Source organism: Cannabis sativa, chromosome 4 (genome assembly GCF_029168945.1).
Source record: "Cannabis sativa cultivar Pink pepper isolate KNU-18-1 chromosome 4, ASM2916894v1, whole genome shotgun sequence".
Lineage (NCBI taxonomy): Eukaryota > Viridiplantae > Streptophyta > Magnoliopsida > Rosales > Cannabaceae > Cannabis > Cannabis sativa.
Genome location: NC_083604.1, coordinates 75558318 through 75579742, shown reverse-complemented (window position 1 = coordinate 75579742; position 21425 = coordinate 75558318). Strand labels below are relative to the sequence as shown.

The window sequence follows — 21425 nt, the reverse complement described above, 5'->3', positions numbered from 1 at the left end:
GGCAACATTGAGAAACATAAAGATATAAAAGAATATTCATTGCTAAGAAGTTCATTTTGAACTAAGAATCAATAACAAATGAGATTTACATTCTCACTTGTTTTTATAAAAGATTCTATTATAGACCTTGGCATTTGTTGCTTGTTTCAATTCATTAATCAATTCCAAACAGTGAACTAGAGAAGAAGGTATACGAAATGCCATAAAGATTTTTCTCTAATAGTGGTGAACATATGCAAGCTTAAGATGTCTACCTATAGATTAAAACAAACATTTCACAAATTGGTATTATATCATCTTTTCCTTTAGGTTTGAAAAGAGAATTATGGAAATAATTATATACCAGAAGGTTAGTGGGAGTAATATTTGTTTTATACGTAGACAATATGTTACTTGCAAATGATGATAAAAGTTTTCTATATAAGTTGAAATAATTCATATCTCAAATTATTATTTTGAGATAAGGAATATAAATAATATATATATTTTTAATTAATTAGAGAGTAGCCACAGCATCTCTGATTAAATAAAATTATGTATTATTCATCTGATATAACTTTTATCTTTAAGTGTGATAAATTCAACTCGAACCAAAGCATACGAAAAATGATGCTGGAGTGAGAATAAATTAAGAACATTCATTTGCTTCTATTTTAGAAGCCTAATGTATGCCTAAGAGTACGAATAAGACTTTGCATTACATTTGTTTCAGGATCGTTAAGTAGTATCAGAATAACTAAAGTTAAGACCACTTTATTTTTCATACAAAGTGATGAGGTATCTTTAAGATACTAAAAATTATATTCATACATATTTTAAGATGAATTGACCATCTGGAAATATAGTTAACCAATTAGATTCTAACATACTTCACTGGTTGTATTTATTAACGTAAATCAATATTTTATTACGTCCTTAAGATTACCAGTAAGTTATATTGTAGAGAATCTTGATTGTTATTTCACTATAGAAGTCAGATTCATTTATTGTTTTGAGGATACATCTCGTATGATGTATTATAGAGTTTCATAGTAGGCCTAGAGTTCAGAATTACAGTTTCATTAGGCCATTAAGAAAATTTTGCGATAAATTCAGCTACAATATTTATGGCTAATAACTCTAAGAGTACTGGTCGAAGCTAGCATATCGACATTAAGTATTTAGCCATAAAAAGGCGTGATAAGTGGTCATTAATCACGCAAACTGAATTGGGTCATCGCATAGATCCTTGACTAAAGGCATGCCGCAACACAAATTCAAGGATCATAAAGTAAAGATGGGATTCAGTTAACCCATATGCAGTTTTTTTATTTGTACAACCAAAAATTATTTAATGAAACTCTAATTTCGATATTTTCTCATATTTATGTGCACCTTAATTTCATCTGAGAAAATTATCGTAAGAGGACCTGAATAAACATAAGGGTTAGGGTTTATTCACTTAAGTACATTGCCACATAAAGTACATTGTTATATAATAAATATATCGTAATACATGGAAGATAATACTCGACTTATAATGAGGACATGTCGCTATGATTCGTATGTTTATTATATAATGAGGAACGTTTGGGTTTGAATGTTTTAGTCTAAATGCTGACCAAGTGGGAGAATGTAAGAATATTATTTATTTAAGGAAATCTATTTCTATATAAAGAAATAAATTTCTATTTAAGGAAATAAATAAATAATTGATTTTCTGATAAATGAATATTTTATATTTATTGAATCTGGACAAAATCAATTACGTAATATTCTATATATGGTCAGATTTCTATATTCATTACGTGATTTGATTTCCTGAATTAATTGTCAAAATATTCTGACAATTAATGTGGCGCAGATACTGATGGAGTATCTCACCTATAAATATAGGGTCTCGGTCCCCGAGCTCCTCACTCATTCTGTTCATAACAGCAAATTCCATCTAAAGAGAGTTGAGAGAGCGAGGAAGCCCGATTACCCATGGTAGTCAATTTCCTTTGCAGATCAAAGCTTATGTGGGTTTGAAGTTCAAGATTCAATGGCTGGAGGTATTTCGATCCTTATTCATAGTGTATATATGTTTGATTAATTCCGCACTTAATACTTAAACATATACATTTCAGTTTATATATATAAATTTCTAACAAATTTGTCACCAATTTTGAGTGGGAAATAAATATATGGATGACTACAACATAATTATATAAAGTAAAGTCATCAATTATGTAACATGTTATAGACAAATTCATAAAATAAAGGATGTATTTATTTGCATGCTCTTTGTCTTTCTTCATATATCAAACTAGTTTATTTTGAAATGAATTAATAGACATTTAAATTGGTTATACATAATAAATGTATGTTTATTTAATTGATATGTTTGTTGATATCTAATGTTTTTTTCCTTTTTATATGAATTATATATGTGCATTAAGATAATCATAAATTAAACAAAATTAATGCTAAAGTTAGGGAATTTACAACGTGTAGAGCCTAAATATATTAATTTTAAAAAAATAAAACTTTGACTTGTATTCTTATCATATAAGATTTTATAAGAAGCAAAAATCTTCTTTTTAATTACTTTTTGATAATCTATTTAAAGAACTTGTCAAATTATATTTAATATCTACATTAAAAAAACTCCATCATAATATGTCTATATCACACTGGTTTAGAATAAGTTATTTATGTTAAAAATGTAATTTCATATGGATGGGACATTCATTCATTGTAAAATAATATATAGTTTGTAGATACAAAGAATTAAAATATCATAAAACATAAATATTTAAAATAAAAAAAAAATAAAATTAAACAACATTATTATAAAGAGAAAAGTAAGATAAGAAGAAATGCATTATTAAAAAAAAAATTATATTAAAAACTCAAAAAAATTTATTTAAAAGGTTGTAGTAGGGAAAAAGCATGTGCATGTATAGTAGAAGATGGCTGCTTTGTGAAACAACAACAATAATAATATTCATCTAATTATTAATAGACATGTTTATAATAATAATTAAAAAAAAAATCATATATTTTTTTTTCTAAGAAAAAAAAATTAAAGAGCTTAATTAAAATTGAACATTCCATATTAGTTAGCCCATGTAGTTGATGCCTCCATTAATTCTCAATGAGAACAAATCCATATCCATTCCATTTCCATGGGGTGAGTGAAGGGACCCACTTCCTCCCACAAAAATTGATAGGGATCGATGCACACACAAAGTTGTGACAGAAGGAGTCTCCTTTACCACTTTTTAGTCTTTTATTTGTACCCACCACTACCACCTCCTCCACCACCACCAATTTGGCCACATTCAAATGAATATACAAAAATCAAATTTGATGTCCCACCTACCAAATATCACCAAACAAGAATTACTTGTTCCATCTTAAAACTATTTACCAAATATTAAATATCATATTTAAATTTTTTGCTTTACAAAAGTTACCGACTCGTTTTTTTGTTAAATGACAATTTTGACTCTATTTTTTAAAATGATACAAAATAGGCTTGAGAATTTTAATAGCCTAACTTAGAGGTATTATGACAACTAATTACATTTTTTTACAACTGTTTGTGCTGTAAACTGGCTTCAGGTTGGTTATATTAAAAAATTAATTTACGAAAATTGAGTTCATGGTCTATTTTGTACAATTTAGAAAATACTGAGTCAGAATTATTATATAACAAAATAGAGGGTTCAGTCAATAACTTTTACAAAACACATAATATAAAATAGTATTTACCCTAACAAAATTTATAGGGTTCAATCTCAAAACTATTTGACATACTATTTAGGTTAGGTTGATCAAATGTTTGCAAGAAATATGACTGGTGATACCATTTGTTAGGATATTGTTATATTTTTTAAAGTAGTTTTTTTTAGTCTTTTTAAAGAATTTTCTGCAATTTTACGCTTTTAGGTGTTAATATTTTTCAAATTTAGTAGAATAGAATAAATTCGTGAAAAATGTGGAAAAATGATGAATTAAGTAAAATCTTGTCGCTAAAGCACAATATTGATTTTTTTTTTTAAGTTTTGTATAAATTTGATGTGTTTTCTCTAAGTGTGTAGATTTGTGATTAAAAGACAATTTGATGATGGATTGAGACCTTTGAGCTAATTCTTGACATTGTTTTCATTTTCTCGAAGAGCTTATGAAACCCAAAATGATAAAACTCGTTCTCAGCTTTTCAAAACATGTTAAATCATCTCATTTGAAGTCCGAACGTGAAAATTATGCATGATTTATTGAGCAATGTCGAAGCAGTAAAAGAGCGACAAAAAATTGTTTGTATAGCGCCGCTCCTAAAAAAAAGATAAAACGGAGAAAAAATATAATTTTAGCACGTGGTGATATCAGGATTCATGCACAGCATAAACTATTGTTATTCTGTTTACTTTTCAATTATTTTATTATTTCGTTCTAAATCATTATTCACTTTTAACTGTTTAATTAAAGCATAAACTAAAAATATAATAATTAGTGAAACTTAATAATCAATTCTTGTGGGTTCGACAATCTTTTTATAATTACAATTTGAAATAACAACAGTGTACGTTTGCAGTAAAAAATGTGTATCACGCTACGACATAAAAATTAAATGTCAAGACGCTAAAAGACAAAAATTTAATAGAAAGGTCGAGATTCAAAAGTCCATAGGCAAACCTTAACATTGGCATTCAATGTCAAGGGATTGGATCCTGGGTTTCTCACTGCCTAATTTGAAGCTTCAAGGGTCGCGACACTGAGGTAGCGAATCCCGGCCCACCTCATAAAAATTGCGATTCCTTGTGCGTGTTTAGAAGGCACAGGTCGTGACATGCTCTTGCAGTGTCACGTTCCGCCTGCTTTAATTGACGAGTGTTAGGGTTCAAGCCCTATTGAAAAGCTATATTAAAGACCACTTTTGCACTTTTCAAAGTGACAACTATTAGAGATGAACTGGAAGCGAGAAGCGGCTCTAGATACTTTCATCAATTATCATTCGAAGAGTTCTTTCTTTTCCTTTGTTTGCTTATGTTCTTAATCAATTGTTGTCAATTATTTACAATGAATATGGGTAGTTAGACTTTCAATTAGGGTTATTAATAGAGAATGTTTGACACTTTATTTTAGTTCAACGTGACTCAATTTTTTCCTAATTTAATTTGTGTATCTATTTTGATTCGTACCTAATTTCTTTAAATTGCATGGTCATCAATTAACTATTTATGATATCAATACGAAATCTGAAAAGTGAGTATTGATTATGCTATAGTGAAATAGACATAGATTTCGATATAGGACAAGAGTACCTATATGGTTTGTGTAGCATTTAGGATTTTTATGCTTAATATCTCCAATGTCCTAGCCCGAATATAAGTTTCTTTAGTAAATCTGTTATCACGTGAAAATTAAAATTTGAGAATTGAATTATACTAAACCATATAAAACAGATTCAATTAAAATTAATCACCTTAAGCTTTAATCATTGTTAAATTGCACTTTAATTTATTTTTATTTTCTTTTTCAATAAATTTTAAACTCCTTTTCATAATTATTATTATCACCAAATAGAATTTAAGAATTTAATTGTTTGGTAATTAACTATAGTCCTTGTGGGATCAATTTCACTTTTGTGAGTTTATTACTTATAAACAATGCGTGGACTTGCATACTAAAATTTTCATAACACCATTATAAGAATCTCCACATTTCATCTTAAACTTAATTAGTGATGAATGGAGTTGTAAATGTTTGTACACCTGCTCTTTTTGACACACTATACTACAATATTGTCCATTCACGCTATATTTTTAAGGATAACCTTATAAAGGTAAACATAAAGATTGTAACATCGTTACATGCATTAGGGGTGTATATCGATTAGCTTGATCGAGTTATTGTGTATTTTTACCAGTCCAATATAATTATTGAGTTGCAAATATCTAATTGTAACCCGTCTAATAAAATTTACAAACCGCTAAACCCAAAACTTAATTACACTAAATATGATGATTTATCCCTTTAAAATACAAGATAAATCATCATAGATAAGAAGTAATACTATAAAAAACTTATAAACTCATATATAAATTTTACTTCTATATAATCAAAATCAGTTTCCTGAAGAATAAGTTTCTTTATAAAAAAACCAGTTTCTTGATGAAGAAACCAATTTCTTTATAAAGGATTTTTGGTGAGTTTCGCTCTGACTGATCGTTACCGGATGGGTAGAAACTTAAAAACTCATTTATAAATTGTTAGAATTTAGAATGAAAGTGACTAAGGTGCATGCGGTTCTATCTCAAAACTAATTGGCTATGGGAAGAGTTTCACATTCATCTTATATATGGTAATACAACATCCTCACTTTTGGGCTTGGAAAGTGTGGGTTAACGAACGACCTTTGAGAGAACACAAAGCCGAACATGACATTTGAAAGAATCACACAAGGCGAAATCAAGAAATTTAGAAATTTGTAAATTTTGAAACATGTCAAAGACCCTAATACTAGAATCTGGCACACATTGACCGAAATGTCCTAAATGGAGGCTAAAGGAGAGACAACATAAGTTTTAAGTTTGGCTCGTCTTTTTAGAACGACGATACTTTAGGCTCACAATAGATGACAAGTAGTTCCTTTTATGGCTCACCTTTTTGGATCAGTAATATTTTGGGCTCACAACGGATCGCTAACAGCTCTAATACAATGTTAGAATTCATAATGAAAGTGACTAAAGTGCATGAGGTTCCATCTCAAAACCAATTAACTATGAAAGAAGTAGTCCATTCATCTTATATATGATAATATAAATTTACTAATATATAATTAAAACTAGTTTCTTAGCGAAAAAAAATCTATTTCTTGAAAAAAAAAATTGATGAAAAAATCAATTTTTTGATGAATGGTCTTTAGTGAGTAATTTATCTAAATATTAAATATAGGTTTTAAAATTTAAATTTAGATATATGTTGCATAACAAATACATTAAAATAATTAAAAAGCAAAAAATACAATAAAAAATAATCAAACTTAAAAGCTACTTAAGAAAAAAAATTAAAACTCATATTAAGTGTAAATTTAGTTTTTAATATGGAAAACACTAACATGGTACATTTTTTTTTTGAAATACACTAACATGGTACATTGGTGCACCCTTTTAACCATAGAAACACCCTTTAATTTAGGAAAATTTGATATTATATGCTTAAAATTAATTTATCCACTAAAAATATGCTAGCATATTTTGCATTATGCAAAAATACTTACACCATTTTTCTCATCCAATTTTACCCCTAAACAAATAAAAACCAAACATCCATCTCTCTCACTCTCTCTAGGATACTCACACCACACACACACTCTACCAGTCGGACGACCCATCACCGGAGCTAGTGTTGTTTGGTCACTTTACATTTCAACAAAATTTCTCTCGTTTTTTGCGTTTTTTTCTTCTAGTTTACCAATTTTGTGCGATATTTAACAATGTATTTGCAATCATAGAACAAATCTGAAGTCAGGGATGAAGTTTAGTGATGATTTGCGATATTTAGCGATGTTTCGCGATGATGTTCGCGATGTTTCGCGATGATGTTCGCGATGTTGTGAATTGGAGACATTTAAAGATGTTTTCATGATTCGCGATGTTTCGCGACATCTAGCGATGTTTCGCGACATCGTCAAAAATCAGAAGAAAAAAAATGCAAAAAACAAGCATTGTTGTGAATTGGAGACATTTAGAGATGTTTCAAGATTTCGCGACATCTAGCGATGTTTCGCGACATCGTCAAAAACCAGAAAAAAAAATGCAGAAAACAAGCGCTAAATGGGTCAGAAACCAGAAACAAAAAATGCGGTGGTTGTGGGTTGTCTTGGGTACTTCTCGTGGGTCGTCGCGAGTCGTCATGGGTCTTCTCGGTCGTGGGTCGTCTTGGTCGGTCGGAGCTCGTGACAGTCGGGGCTTGAAAGGTTTGGCGCTGGATGGGAATAACAGAGAGAGAGAGAGGTGGGAAGTTAGACAGAGAGAGTGGGAGAAGATAGCTTTTGAATTGTAAGGGTAATTTTGGGACTTTAGGGTGTTTAGAGAATATTTAAAATATTTATTTAAAGGTGATATATTAAAAGAATAATCTAAATTTTTAAGTATTTTTAACAAATTTCCCTTAATTTATTACCATTATTACTAACAAAACTACTTATCTTTTATATTCTAAACAACAACAAACCATTTATTTAGTCTCTTGTATCCATTTCTTCTTTCATCTATGAGGTCAGGTCCGTCACTTTTTTGAATATTGATGTTTCACAACCACCACGTTTAATTATGATTTCACTTTTTAGTTGATAATTACCTATTTTCACCAAAGAAAGAAAAATTGCTTAGCTTATTCTTCAAACAAAACGACATGTCGTTTTTATTCTAAACTACAGCTAGGGAATTATAGTGAAGGAAGAAGGGTACATAGTACATAGTACACACTACACAGTACACGAATGCATACATGAAATGAAAGGGAATCCCAGTTTCTGAGTCTTCACATTAACGAGAAAACACGACTCCACAGACGATAATTGCCCAAACCAAGTGGAATCAGATTCCACGTAGAGACAATTCATTGGTTAATCCAAGATATAAGTTAAACAAAATGAAGATCATGGAAACTAAAATATGGCTCACATGCGGTCAGAACTATTTTTCAGCAGCAAAGCCCATGTGTTGTTTTGCCTGATACCGTTATCTCCGTATGAAAAGACAAAACTACCCCTAAATGGACCCCACATATCTCGTTATGGTCCCACTCTATCATCTTTTTTTCCAACAACCATCCAAAAAAAGAAAAAAAGAAAAATAAAAATAAAAATTATTTGGTGAAAAAATATAAAGTGTGTAAAAAAGATTCCAATCCAAACACAGCTGCTTTATATATATATTTTTTAATTAAATAATTTTTTTTAATGTGTTATTGTCTTTTTCTTCAATCTCCAACACTTTCCCAACACATTTTCTTTCTGTCCAAACACCAAAACTCTTGTTCCTTTCTCTCTCTTTCTGTAGCTTTTGGATTCTCCCAATACACGTCTTTCCTGAAATTTCAAAATCCACTCCCTCATTTTCCACTGAATAATTTTGTTTTTGGCCATTCTCGATTTTTCAATTCCTCGAATCTCTTTAACTCTGTTTTAAAATTCGCCAGCTTTTGTTTTTCCTTCTTCTTCTTAGATTGATTTTGCTTTTGAGTAGTTAGCTTAAGATTTTTTTGGCCAATCCTATTGTTTCGTTTTGGATCTTTCTTTTTTCTACTATGGTGGTGGTGGTTATGATTACTGCTCCAACTTAGATGGTACGGTTTTCTGTGTACTGGTCGTTATTATTAGGTATCGGATTTAGCTAGGGTTTGTTTGGTTTTCATTTCTAGGGTTTGTTTTGTTTGTTAATCTGGTCTCAACAAGGAGAGAGAGAATGCCACCTGAGGAAATGGCAGTTTCCGGAAATAGTGGAGATGGGATTCAGTACTCGTTCGCTGTCGAGTATCACGGTCCTCCGGTGAACTATGATATTCCTCGAGCCGTTCCTATCAACGTTGAGCGGATTCCTGTGGCGGCTGTGGTTTCGCAGGTACCTTTGTCTGATACTTTATCCTTGCCTGTGGTTCAACCGGTATTGGCTCCGACTTCTTTGAGGAAGCCCTTTTCGAAAGAGCTTGAACAGTTAGGTTCTTCTAAAACTACGGTTTCTCCTACTTCTGTGATCGCTTTCGAGCGTAGTGGAGGGGAAGAGGATGCCGGCGATTCGGCTTCGTCTAAAGAGTTGGAATTGGGTTCTACAGTTTCTCCGAATTCTGTTAATGGATTCGAGGAGAGAGCTACAGAGAATCGTGATGACGGTGGTTGCGTTATGTCAGGTGAGTTGAGTAGTTCAGGTGCTTTGGATTTTTCTAATGGGCATTTTGGGTCTGGGGAATTGTCAGACGGGGCTAATAGGTCGATGGGAGTAATTGGTTCCTCTTCCATTAGTCATGGCCACTCTCAGGATTTGTTAGCTGGCGCTGGGAGCTCCAGCACCATAGATTTTTCGGATAGTTTTGATAAATCGCGAGGTAGTTCTAGAGCTTTGAGGGCTTCCATTGGTAGAGGGGAGAGTTTAGACATGAATGATTTAAATCAACCGGATTGGGCCTCATCTGAATCAGTATTGAGTTTGGATTACCCGTCTTCTCGGGTTTCTTCCATAAAGGCTGCGGATTGTAATAACGTTTCGAGTTCTGATGGAAGACGGCCTCAAGTGGTGACATTTCGCGATATTGAATCTGATGATGATGATGCTGTTGATGAAGAATTTAGCAAGGAAGAACCTAATGTTGTTCCAGCCAGGAGAGAACCTTTAACTAAGGGAAAGAAAGGGTCTTGTTATAGATGCTTCAAGGGAAATCGATTTACGGAAAAGGAGGTCTGCATTGTTTGTGATTCAAAGTATTGTAGTAGCTGTGTACTTAGAGCTATGGGATCAATGCCAGAGGGTCGGAAATGTGTTACTTGTATTGGGTATTCCATAGAAGAATCAAAGAGAGGGAATTTGGGAAAGTGCTCTCGGATGCTTAAAAGACTTCTGAATGATTTGGAGGTTAGGCAGATAATGAAAGCTGAGAAGTTTTGTGAAGCAAATCAGCTACCACCCGAGTATGTTTGTGTGAATGGTAAACCTCTTTGTCACGAGGAGCTGGTTTTACTGCAAACCTGTCAAAATCCACCAAAGAAGTTGAAACCAGGAAACTATTGGTATGATAAAGTTTCTGGTCTTTGGGGAAAGGTGAATATGGTGCTTTTGAGGAATTTATTACTTCTGTTGCCCAAAGTTTGTTCCATTACTTAATTAATTTTTTATTTTTGGATGATTTTAACAGGAGGGACAGAAGCCTTCGAAAATAATTAGTCCACATCTTAATGTTGGAGGTCCAATTCTACCAGATGCAAGCAATGGAAACACTCAAGTTTTCATAAATGGCCGGGAAATTACAAAAGTAGAGCTTCGAATGTTGCAGGTTAAAGCTATTCCAGGCTTCATTAATTGTTTCTGATTTTGTTAATTGATTGTTGATCGGCAAAGACTTATAATATATTTTTCTGAAAATTGCAGTTGGCAGGAGTGCAATGTGCTGGTAATCCACATTTCTGGGTAAATGAAGATGGGTCATACCAAGAAGAGGGACAGAAGAATACAAAAGGATATATATGGGGCAAGGTAATTTGTCTGACTAAACATGGTTCTTTTCTTGTTGTTCTTATTCTTAATGAAATCTACATTTTTTTTAGATATTAATGTACCCTTGAACTTTTAATTCCTTTTCAGGCTGGAACAAAGCTTGTCTGTGCTGTCTTGTCACTGCCAGTCCCTTCTAAATCCTTTAATTCTTCTGAAGAGCCGCTGACCAGTCTTTCTAGCAGACCTGTTCCTGACTACCTTGAGCAAAGGACACTTCAGAAGATTCTTTTAGTTGGTTATAATGGATCTGGGACGAGTACTATATTTAAGCAGGTACTAGATTTATAGCAAACTCATCTCTGAACTTCTTATGCTTTTTGTTCTTGTTATGCTAGGATTACGTCCCCATATGGAATCGCATTGCATAACTAACTAAAACATTTGGGTACCTCTATTTCGTAAAAGAAGCATATGTATCAACTTAAATATTTTTTCCGTTTTTTTTTAAGGCCAAAATTCTATACAAAGATATTCCTTTTCCGGATGATGAGCGAGAGAATATCAAGCTAAGGATCCAGAGCAATGTTTATGGCTATCTTGGTGTACTTCTTGAGGGCCGTGAGCGTTTTGAAGATGAATGTTTGGCTGAGACAAGGAAGAAACGATCTTCTCGTGGAACAGACTCTCTTGGTAGGTTTTTTTTTATTTGGTTTCAGCTTCCATATTTTCTTTGAGTAGACTTGTCTTGTCAGTTCTCAAACACATAGAAAATGATACCACTTTCCAGACATACAACGATAGATAGTGGGAATCTGGTAGTAAATCACAGCTGAATTGAGTTTCTGTTGGTAACAGGAAATTCTGACGAAAGTGATGATAAAACTCTGTACTCAATCGGTCCAAGGCTGAAATCATTCTCTGATTGGCTTCTCAAGACTATGGTCTCAGGCAATCTTGAAGCCATTTTCCCAGCTGCATCCCGTGAATATGCACCATTAGTAGAAGAGTTATGGAATGACGCGGCAATTCAGGCCACATACAAACGGAAAAATGAACTAGAAATGCTACCTAGTGTAGCAAGTTACTTCTTAGAGCGGGTGAGATCATGTTTTTGTCATTTGTGCATGACTTCTTCTTGTTAAAAAAATTATTATTCTTTAAAGCTATACTGTTTACCTTCTGATTAATGTAATAGACTTGGAAGTTTGCAATTTATATGATAAGGCTAAAAATCGTTTAAGAATGCAAAAAATCTAAAGAACGCAAGATTTCTTGTATGATACTGTGTAAAGACCAGCAATGTCTTTATATGGCTACACTTAAGTGGTACTGTGAATTCTTGTCATGTTTCTTTACCCTTCTTGATGCTATCTATGCTGCTTTAAAGTAAACAAGCAAACATGATACATTTATGTAGGTGGTCTTAGTCCGGAATCATTAACAACCAGTTTATAAGGATGGTTGCTTTAGGATTTTGTTGTTGGCTAAGTTATGAACCTTAGATAAGTTAGCACTTTGAGCACAAAGTTCAAAGTTGGATGAATGAGTTGAGCTTTTGCTAATTGAGATTTGTCAAAGGTTTTTAACAACATTTGGATCTTGTTTACTGTTATCCTTCTGATATTTATGTAAATACATGATCAATTATTGCATTTTGTTTTGTTTTTCATGCATCTAATATTATTTGTTTTTATAACCTTTCAGGCAGTTGATATTTTAAGAATGGATTATGAACCTTCAGATTTGGATATTCTCTATGCTGAGGGTGTTACTTCATCCAATGGGCTTGCTTGTGTTGACTTCTCATTTCCCCAGTCATCATCCGAAGATATTGAAGCTGATCAACTTGATTCTTTAACTAGGTTGGTAGTTAATTTGTTACCAGTGCATAAAGCATTATCATGCTTGTATGTAATACTCTTGACTTTGTTATACATGCAAGTATAATTCATTGACTGTGTTAGATTGGGCCTGTAGTGGGAATTGGTGATAATTTTGGGTGGCAGTGCTACATTGGTACCGACCAGCCCCATTTTTTAAGTTTTATTTAACTTGATCACATAACCCAATAAGTAGGTTTGGTATTTTCCATTTTTCTGATTCTCACAGGGTTCATTGAATCTGCATGGTTGATGAGTTTCCGTGTTCACTTGTTTCTTATTAACTTCAATGTAATTGTTTGTTGGTGTAGGTACCAACTTATTAGAGTACATGCCAGAGGGCTTGGAGAAAACTGCAAGTGGCTAGAGATGTTTGAAGATGTTGGGTTGGTCATATTCTGCGTCTCATTAAGTGACTATGATCAATGTTCTTCTGATGCGGATGGATCTTTCACTAACAAGATGTTGCAGGCGAAGCGATTCTTTGAGAGCATTGTTACACATCCAACCTTTGAAAATATGGACTTCCTTTTGATACTAAACAAATTTGATTTATTCGAGGAAAAGATTGAACGAGTATCTTTAAGCCAGTGTGAATGGTTTAGTGATTTCCATCCATTGGTAAGCCGACACCGATCAAATAGCAATAGTAACAGCATCAACCACAGCCCTTCATTAGGGCAGCTTGGTTTCCACCACATTGCTGTGAAATTTAAAAGGCTGTATTCATCTCTAACTGGAAAGAAGTTGTTTGTTTCGTTGGCAAGGGGTTTGCAGCCTAATAGTGTCGATGCATCTCTTAAATACGCGAGAGAGATTTTGAAATGGGATGAAGAGAGAGGTAACTTCAGCTTGAGTGAATACTCAATCTATAGCACTGAGGCAAGCTCCTTTTCTCATTGATGTTTTTAGGTCATAAAAGGCTTGTAAATGATTCCACTTACCTTGTGACGTTGAGATTAATGCCACTGCCAGTGTAAATATATGGGGCTTGTATATGAGCAATAGAAGATTGTTTCTTTTTTCAAACCATTTCAACAACAAAATCATACTCAGTAGAGAGAGAGAGAGAGAGAGTGTGTGTGTTAACATGTGGCCGGCCACATTGTAGCAAAATTTAACAAAATCAGATATATCTTTGTTTTGTCTCATCTTTATGAACTTATTCAATACTAAAAAATAGTAATGCTTCTGAACAACTCATAGGATGTATCACATCTTTTAACTCGTTTTTCTTACAGTTGATTCAGCTCTATGATAACAAAATTTGTATAATGTGATTCTTAATCTATAAAAAGATGAATCATATAGTAATTGTACTATCTGCTAATTAATTTGGATTTTGCTTTTTGCACTTTAAAATCTTACATTTACTAACCAACAATGCCATAGAGAAAAAAAGAGGTCAGTATGATAGAACATTGGGACGAGAGAATTATTTATTTGGGGTAAATACTAAATATGATATACATATACAAATTGTAATCGCCTTCTTTGAGGCTTTTAACAAAGTGAGATTACAAAATAAAGTTAAAAAGAATGGTTAGCTTTTGACACAAGGTAATCCCCGAAATTCTCCTTCCTTAGGAAAGAGAACCCTGCAAAATCTCCGGAAGTTAAATGTATATTTAGTCATCAATGAAACTGTATCGATTCTGTTCCCGTGTACTCAACAAAATGTTCTTCATAGTCCATCCCATTCCCAACATCTGTTCGTTTAGTATGCATAAATCATCTCGAGCACGCACTTTGCACTCCTCGAGCAATTTAAACCATTCATGTAGAACCGAATCAGATAAATCACTAGCTTCTAAGATTTTCTGCCATTTACTCTTGTTCAAGTGAAGGGCTTTACGTATATAGCATGCCTACATGACGTCATCGTATTAAGCTTCAAATTGAATTTATAAAACAGAAGCTGAAGATGTTTATCTTCTTACCTGCAACAAACCCATGATAACATTGCCAGTGGTAGCTCCCTCTCGTAGACAAATGATAATACGTTGCTATAATTCACCAACAAGCAACAAGGAAACTTGGTAAGAACAAATAGTGTCACACAATATTGCAACAAGCTGGGTTAAACATCCATTAATATACTTACATGCATTCTTTTGGGCATTCTGGTGTAGAAGATCTCCATGGATATGAAGTAATACTCTGCACTACTCAAAGATTGCATTGCCATCATTGACAATTTTGAAAAGTGGTCCTTGGGATTTAGACTCCCAATTCTGATGGGCCACGGGCCTTTACCTGAAACAAGCCTTAGTATGAGACATTGATTTTAAGAACCAAGTGGTTTGATCTTGTCAAAGCACAAACCTAAAAATGAGAAATTTATGGATGAGACCTCACCTTTGCTCCATGGGAGATCAATTCCTTCGAGTTTACTCACTTCTGCAGGTGAAGGCACATATCCTAACTCAACCCACGTATTTAGTATAACCTCAAGCCTATCCTGAACACAGAATTGCAAAAGTAAGACCTTGAACGGGATACTTTTAAATCATATTTACATCAGAATGTGTAGACAACGAAATTCAAATCCACTATATTTGTGTCTACAAAAAGTATTTAGCACCATTAAGAGTGCAAGCATCTCATTAATTCAATCTCTTACATAAATAACATAACTCAGACTCTGAACAAAAAGCCTGCATGCTGACTCACCTTGGTTAACGTTTGCAGATGGACATGCTTAAGCTCTTGATATATTCCAAAAAGGTCAATCCCCGAGAATATTGGGTATACAATAAAGGGTAATCCTGCTTGCAATCTTGCACATTAATCACTTTATTAGAAATCTTGCAAGAAAATTTAATAAAATAAGGAATACATACAAGTTGATAGCCTTAGATTAATTAATGTACCCAATTGATGAAAATCAAATTAAAAAAGTAAAACTAAAACGTTAACATATATAACCAACTAATTAGACTCCCAAATAAAAGTGAAAAATAAAACCTTTGATTGTTCTTAAACAGCACGTTCAAGAATGCAGCAAGGAGAAGGCCAAGGTTATCAAAGCACACAGTTTGGATCTGAAACCAGAGTACAAACCTAGTCACAACATGCCTCCTGGGGAGTTTAGAAACAATTTTACTATTAAATAAATAAGCATGCTAGAAAAGCTCATAAAGATAACCTGTGATTTTGCAGAAAATTCACCTAGATTATCTGCTAATGCAAAGCTTCGATGAACAGCGGACTGCCAACACAAAGGCAACATTCAGACTTTCCATTATGTGCTAAAAAACTCCAGCTTCAAATCAGGAGCAACACAAAGTATACCAATAATAATCATACTCATAATAAAGATTCAAATATATCAGAATTGATGTGATAGTAACATAGCTAAATAGCTTTATAGGAGACGAAGCCTTACACCAGTAGCTAAAACGCAAGCCAAACTTATTTGTTTGGCAATGTTGGCTATTGATGCAAGAAGCAAGAAGTACTTGGGAAACAAAGGAGTCAGCAACTCAACTCCAATACCTAAAGTGAAGAGAACAGAGGTGGAGAACCTAACCCTCTTCAAAAGAAAATATCATATGTCAGATATTTGCAGTTCCTAATTTGCAGTCTAAATCTAAATCTAGTAAATCATACACTTTTCTAATTTGCAGTTCCTCTAACAATTACTAATAGCAACATATCCACTATTTTAGAACATAATTCTTATTTTTTTGGTTTATAAGAATACTGATCAAACTGAAAAATATTTGAATCCATACCTTCAAATTGGTATCAAAAGTAGATGCTAGGCTAGCAGTGTAGATGCATCTACTTAGTCGTCCAAGTCCATCTTTCAGGACCCAATTCAGAGCAGCAGCGGATGGAAGTGAGCGAGAGTACCCAATTCCAATAGCCCGAAACATTGCCTATCAACACATTCCCAACAGTTTTCTCGCTTAAAAAGTATAAAACCCTTTTCATTGTAAATAAAAATCCAAACTTTCAACTATATATATATATATATTATATGTTTGTGTATTTATTATTACCTGAGTGGCAAGAACCTGGAGGGCTGAGCTGAAAATGCGGTGCAAGCATTTCCATTTGACATATTCCATATAATTTTGACTAACTTTTTTGGGAATCAATAAATTCCGAATAGCCAAACTACAACCTCTACCCAAGTTACGAATTCCATCTTGAAAGTCAAAGGAGAAGGAAGAAGAACCACCATCAACACCAACCAACTGCAAACTATCCCCATCCCATAAGTACCTAGAAACACATCCCGAGCTCTGAATCGCCACCGGAAGCCGACCCAGTTCTTTGCTAACGCTTTCCTCTGGTTCGTAACCGTAATCTATGGAAGTTCTCAAAGAGGTGGCTATTGTACGGATTCTTAAGCAGGTTTTGGGGGGTATGAATATCTGGGTTTTGAATTGAGGTTCTTGAATTGTCGTCCATGGATAAGGAAGATGTGGATGGAGAAAGGATTGCATGAGAATGGTAAAAATGCAAGGTCCTGCTCTGCTGCAAGGGTTTAGGGTTTTTCGAGCTTTGATTAATGAAATGGATATTGACTAAAACTTATGGATTTGTTTCCACCCAAAACATAAAGAAAGAAAAAGAAAGTCAAAACTATAAGAAAGAAAAAAAGAGAGCAAAGAAAAGAGTGCATGAATGATTACTAGGTAGTGATAGTAATAATACTAGTAGTAGTAAGAAGTCAAAATTAAGAAGGCAAAAAAAAAAAAAACCATTATTGAAACAAGTTATTACTCTAGGCGAAAAGAAATGAGAAAAAAATAAAATATCAGCTACATATTGAAAACAATGAAAAAAAACACCACATTAAATGGATAAATAGAATTTTATTTATATAAATACCTGAAATAACGATAGGGATGATTTATTAGATTACTCTGTACCTGAAAAAAAAAATATATAAATAGTAAAATAAAATTAATTAATATTAATGATACATTAATAATAATAATAAAAATTGAGTACTTCTTGGTAAGAAAAGAAGAATATATCTATCAACCAAGAATAATGTTCTGTTGTATTATTAATATTATGGTATATTTGTCTTATAGGTCTATATTACGGTTAAGAATGTCAATCGGGCTGGGCCCGACCCGCCACAAATTCGGCCCAGCCCAACTCCTTCTTTTGGCCTAGCCGGTCAGGTCCGACCCGTATTTTTATTATATTTTTTTATAAAAAAAGAAAAATCAGTTTATTTATTTTAAAAGAAAAATATTTCTGGAACTTGGAAATTTATAATCTTCATTTGCTCCCCCACATTAGGCCAAAACTTGTCTAATACAAATTTTTCTAAAGCACGAGGGAGGAAGCCATGTAAGCTAGTTCCCTTTTCTATGTGACAAGATGATAAGAAAACAAGGAAAAGGGAAGTAGTGCAGTCAATGATATGTAATCCATTCTCTTCATTTTGGGTTAGGCATATTGTAGTTTAAAAACTCTTGTTGTGAATAAATTAATGAAGAAGAAAAAAAACGTAAGGAATAGAAGAGAAATATTACTATAATTGTTATTGATGTTCTAATTATTATTACCGGATACCATACACAATTATTAGAAGAGCAGAAAGAGAAACTATACTCATGTCAACCTTAGTACTCTTCATCACCTTATTGTTAATTCAAAAAGATATACTTTACAAGGACTAGTTACTCTTTGAAACTGTTTATACAAACAAAATAATAGAAGAATCGAATATTAAACCGCGCCCTTGTTTATTATTACTATAACTATAATACTTTTTTTTAACAGTATAATTATAAAAACAGAACGCAAAATCCATATAGAAATCCAATACATACGCATACGTATAAGTTACAGGCACATACTCATATACAGATATTATTTATACATACATATAGTTTTACACACACACATAACACAAACAAAACTCAGAGGTAAAAGAGAAAGAGAGTTACAGGAACGGAGTAGGTTGAGTTCGACTCTCGGCCGAGACAAAGGGTGGCTGCCGTCCCTGTGCGGTGGCCGGCGCCGCTGGAAGAAGCTTGACGATCAAGAGAGGGGACGATCGGACTTTTAGGGTTTAAAGGATTTAGTCGATACAGTAAAGAAATTGGGAATGATATATTTTAGGGCTTTAGGATTTTTTAACATTTGAAATTCGGCAGGGCCGGGCCCGAAATAATATGTATCGGGCCCGGCGGGGCTGTGAGCTTGATAAAAAGGGAAATTTACATGGTACACTAACTTTTGCTATTTTTTTATAAAAATACTGCCAGGCGATATTTTTTACTTTTTTACTGTGTTTTTTTATAAGTTTCATACTGCAGTATACTGTGTTAAGTTTTCACTGGTGTTCTACTGGTGTTTTATTGGTGTTTTATTGTTATTTTGAGTTGTTCTGCTTTGTGTTTTACTGGTGATTTATAAAAATACAGTATTTTTGTAAAAATTTCCGTGTGACAGTATTTTTGTAAAAGTTAACCCAATTTCCAGTATTTTTGTAAGTTTCCCGATAAAAATCAGAATTAATCGGGCCCGCGAAAAAAAAACTCAAATTGCCATTCCTAATTATGGTATAAAGAAAATTAGACTATATACCTTTTTTTATGTAGGAAATTTGAAAAAATATCCATAAAATATTTTTTATGTCTAAACTGATATATTTTAAAATTGAAAAATATATGATCACTTTATCAAAAGCCCAAGAATACCCCTCTCATAACAATACCCCAACTCTCTATCTTCCTCTATCTCTCTCGGTTCTCTCTCAACCAAACCCTTCACCAAATCAAAACCCCCCTCACCACCGCCTACAACGCCGACCCCCTCCCAAATTAAAACCGACCACTTCTCAACGCCTACCACCTACACTGCTGGCCCCATCAACACCCTTCTCCACCACCCACGGCGACTGTGACTGACAACCACGGACCCTGTGTTTGACAGACTGAAGACCCCTTTCTCCACAACCACCGCGACCCATGGACCCAATGTCAAAGTTAGTGTTTTTGAATCTGTGATTTCTAGGTTTGAAAATGCATTTTCTAGGCAAGGCCCATCGGGCCTTTGTCTTCAACCCAGATCCAATTTTTTTCATCATGATGCATCAGGCCTGCATCGGACCTGCCTATAGAAAATGCATTTTCTAACCCAGAAATCACAGATTCAAATCTAACCCTAAATCTAATCCAAAATGCACATATCAAACCCTAAATCTATCAATAAATAATATTTTAACCCTTAATCAATAAGAAAAGTATTCTAAAATACCATAGGGGGAAATCTTAGCTTGGTGGTTGTTCGTCTTCGTGGTGGGTTGACTGGGTGGTGGGTGGAGTGGGTCTTCGTCCTCAGATAGTGGGTCGAGTGGTGCTCAGATGGTGGGTTCGGTGGAGATTTCCATCGTGGTGGTGGGTTCAGTAAGAGAGAGAGAGAGAGAGAGAGAGAGAGAGAGAGAGAGAGAGAGAGAGAGAGAGAGAGAGAGAGAGAGAGAGAGAGAGAGAGAGAGAGAGAGAGAGAGAGAGAGAGAGAGAGAGAGAGAGAGAGAGAGAGAGAGAGAGAGAGAGAGAGAGAGAGAGAGAGAGAGAGAGAGAGAGAGAGAGAGAGAGCCACTTTTTGGAATGAGAGGGGTAAAGAGTGGTTTTATTAAAAATTAACCTATTCTACAAATGTTGAATAGTTTTGATTTAATGGATTAATTTTAGTTCAATAAATGCATAAATATTCAAATTTCCCTTTTATATTGTCCTCTTTTATTGTTGGGAAAAAAACAAAAAAATACAAAAAAGGAAAAAAATTACAAAAATACTTTGGGCCGGCCCATTAAACATTTATACAGTCCACATACAAATATTTACAAAAATACCACATGCACTAAGCCTTCAAATTTGTACGGAAGCGAACCATGAAGATGAAAATACGCGCTCGTTTCAAAACCGCAAAACAACCAAAATGAAACCAAAACGAGAAAAATACAACTATTAATTCTGGCAAAATCAACTGGAAAAGAATACCTGCAATGATCTAAACTGAAAATGACGAAAAAAAAATCAGAAAAACTGTGAAGAAACTGAAATTACACATTTGTTTTCTATTTTATTCGATCAAAATAACTCCCCCTAATATAGAAATCTATATTCATGAAATGTAGATCTGTAACAAACAGATCTGGAGCTCCCACTAAATCCAAAACAATGTATGATGTGAAAAATTTTAAAAAAAACCTCATGAATAATACATCTACGTTATATACAGTTGCATTTTGATTTATTTTTTTGTTTTGGTTGCCTTATAGTTGCATTATCGTTTTATGATAGTTTATATATTATGCAAGAATTTAATTTGATGGGGACTAAGAAATAGTAGTTATACATAGTAAGTTTTGTGCAAATAGTTGCAT

General features: G+C 33.4%; 2 protein-coding genes across 2 annotated transcripts; one reads left to right on the top strand and one right to left on the bottom strand.

Annotated features, from left to right (window-relative positions):
- The first annotated feature begins 8891 nt into the window (after nt 1–8891).
- Nucleotides 8892–14259, top strand: LOC115714124 (extra-large guanine nucleotide-binding protein 1). Its single transcript, XM_030642680.2, has 8 exons — nt 8892–10787; nt 10882–11019; nt 11115–11219; nt 11328–11513; nt 11690–11870; nt 12036–12277; nt 12885–13042; nt 13372–14259. Exons 1-8 carry the CDS (start codon nt 9441–9443, stop codon nt 13961–13963), a joined length of 2949 nt encoding a protein of 982 aa, XP_030498540.2. The 5' UTR covers nt 8892–9440; the 3' UTR covers nt 13964–14259.
- A 222-nt stretch (nt 14260–14481) lies between these two features.
- On the bottom strand, nt 14482–19139 carry LOC115714125 (protein root UVB sensitive 4). The gene is made up of 12 exons (XM_061114882.1): nt 18982–19139; nt 17906–17946; nt 17068–17604; nt 16798–16944; nt 16449–16595; nt 16209–16271; nt 16028–16104; nt 15734–15839; nt 15419–15521; nt 15165–15316; nt 15001–15066; nt 14482–14928 (listed from the first exon to the last, which is right to left on the bottom strand). The coding sequence occupies exons 3-12, from the start codon at nt 17515–17517 to the stop codon at nt 14689–14691; spliced, it is 1551 nt and encodes a 516-aa protein (XP_060970865.1). The 5' UTR covers nt 17518–17604; nt 17906–17946; nt 18982–19139; the 3' UTR covers nt 14482–14688.
- Between the last annotated feature and the right edge of the window lie 2286 nt (nt 19140–21425).

Excerpts from the sequence above, each read along its gene's own strand:
- LOC115714124 (XM_030642680.2), top strand. The coding sequence starts at position 9,441 with ATGCCACCTGAGGAAATGGCAGTTTCCGGAAATAGTGGAGATGGGATT. Across the intron at positions 11,020-11,114 it reads TAGAGCTTCGAATGTTGCAG|TTGGCAGGAGTGCAATGTGC; the intron begins GTTAAAGCTATT and ends TGAAAATTGCAG. Across the intron at positions 11,220-11,327 it reads AAGGATATATATGGGGCAAG|GCTGGAACAAAGCTTGTCTG; the intron begins GTAATTTGTCTG and ends ATTCCTTTTCAG.
- LOC115714125 (XM_061114882.1), bottom strand. The coding sequence starts at position 17,517 with ATGCAATCCTTTCTCCATCCACATCTTCCTTATCCATGGACGACAATT. Across the intron at positions 15,840-16,027 it reads CTGTTTAAGAACAATCAAAG|ATTGCAAGCAGGATTACCCT; the intron begins GTTTTATTTTTC and ends TTAATGTGCAAG. Across the intron at positions 14,929-15,000 it reads TTATCATGGGTTTGTTGCAG|GCATGCTATATACGTAAAGC; the intron begins GTAAGAAGATAA and ends GACGTCATGTAG.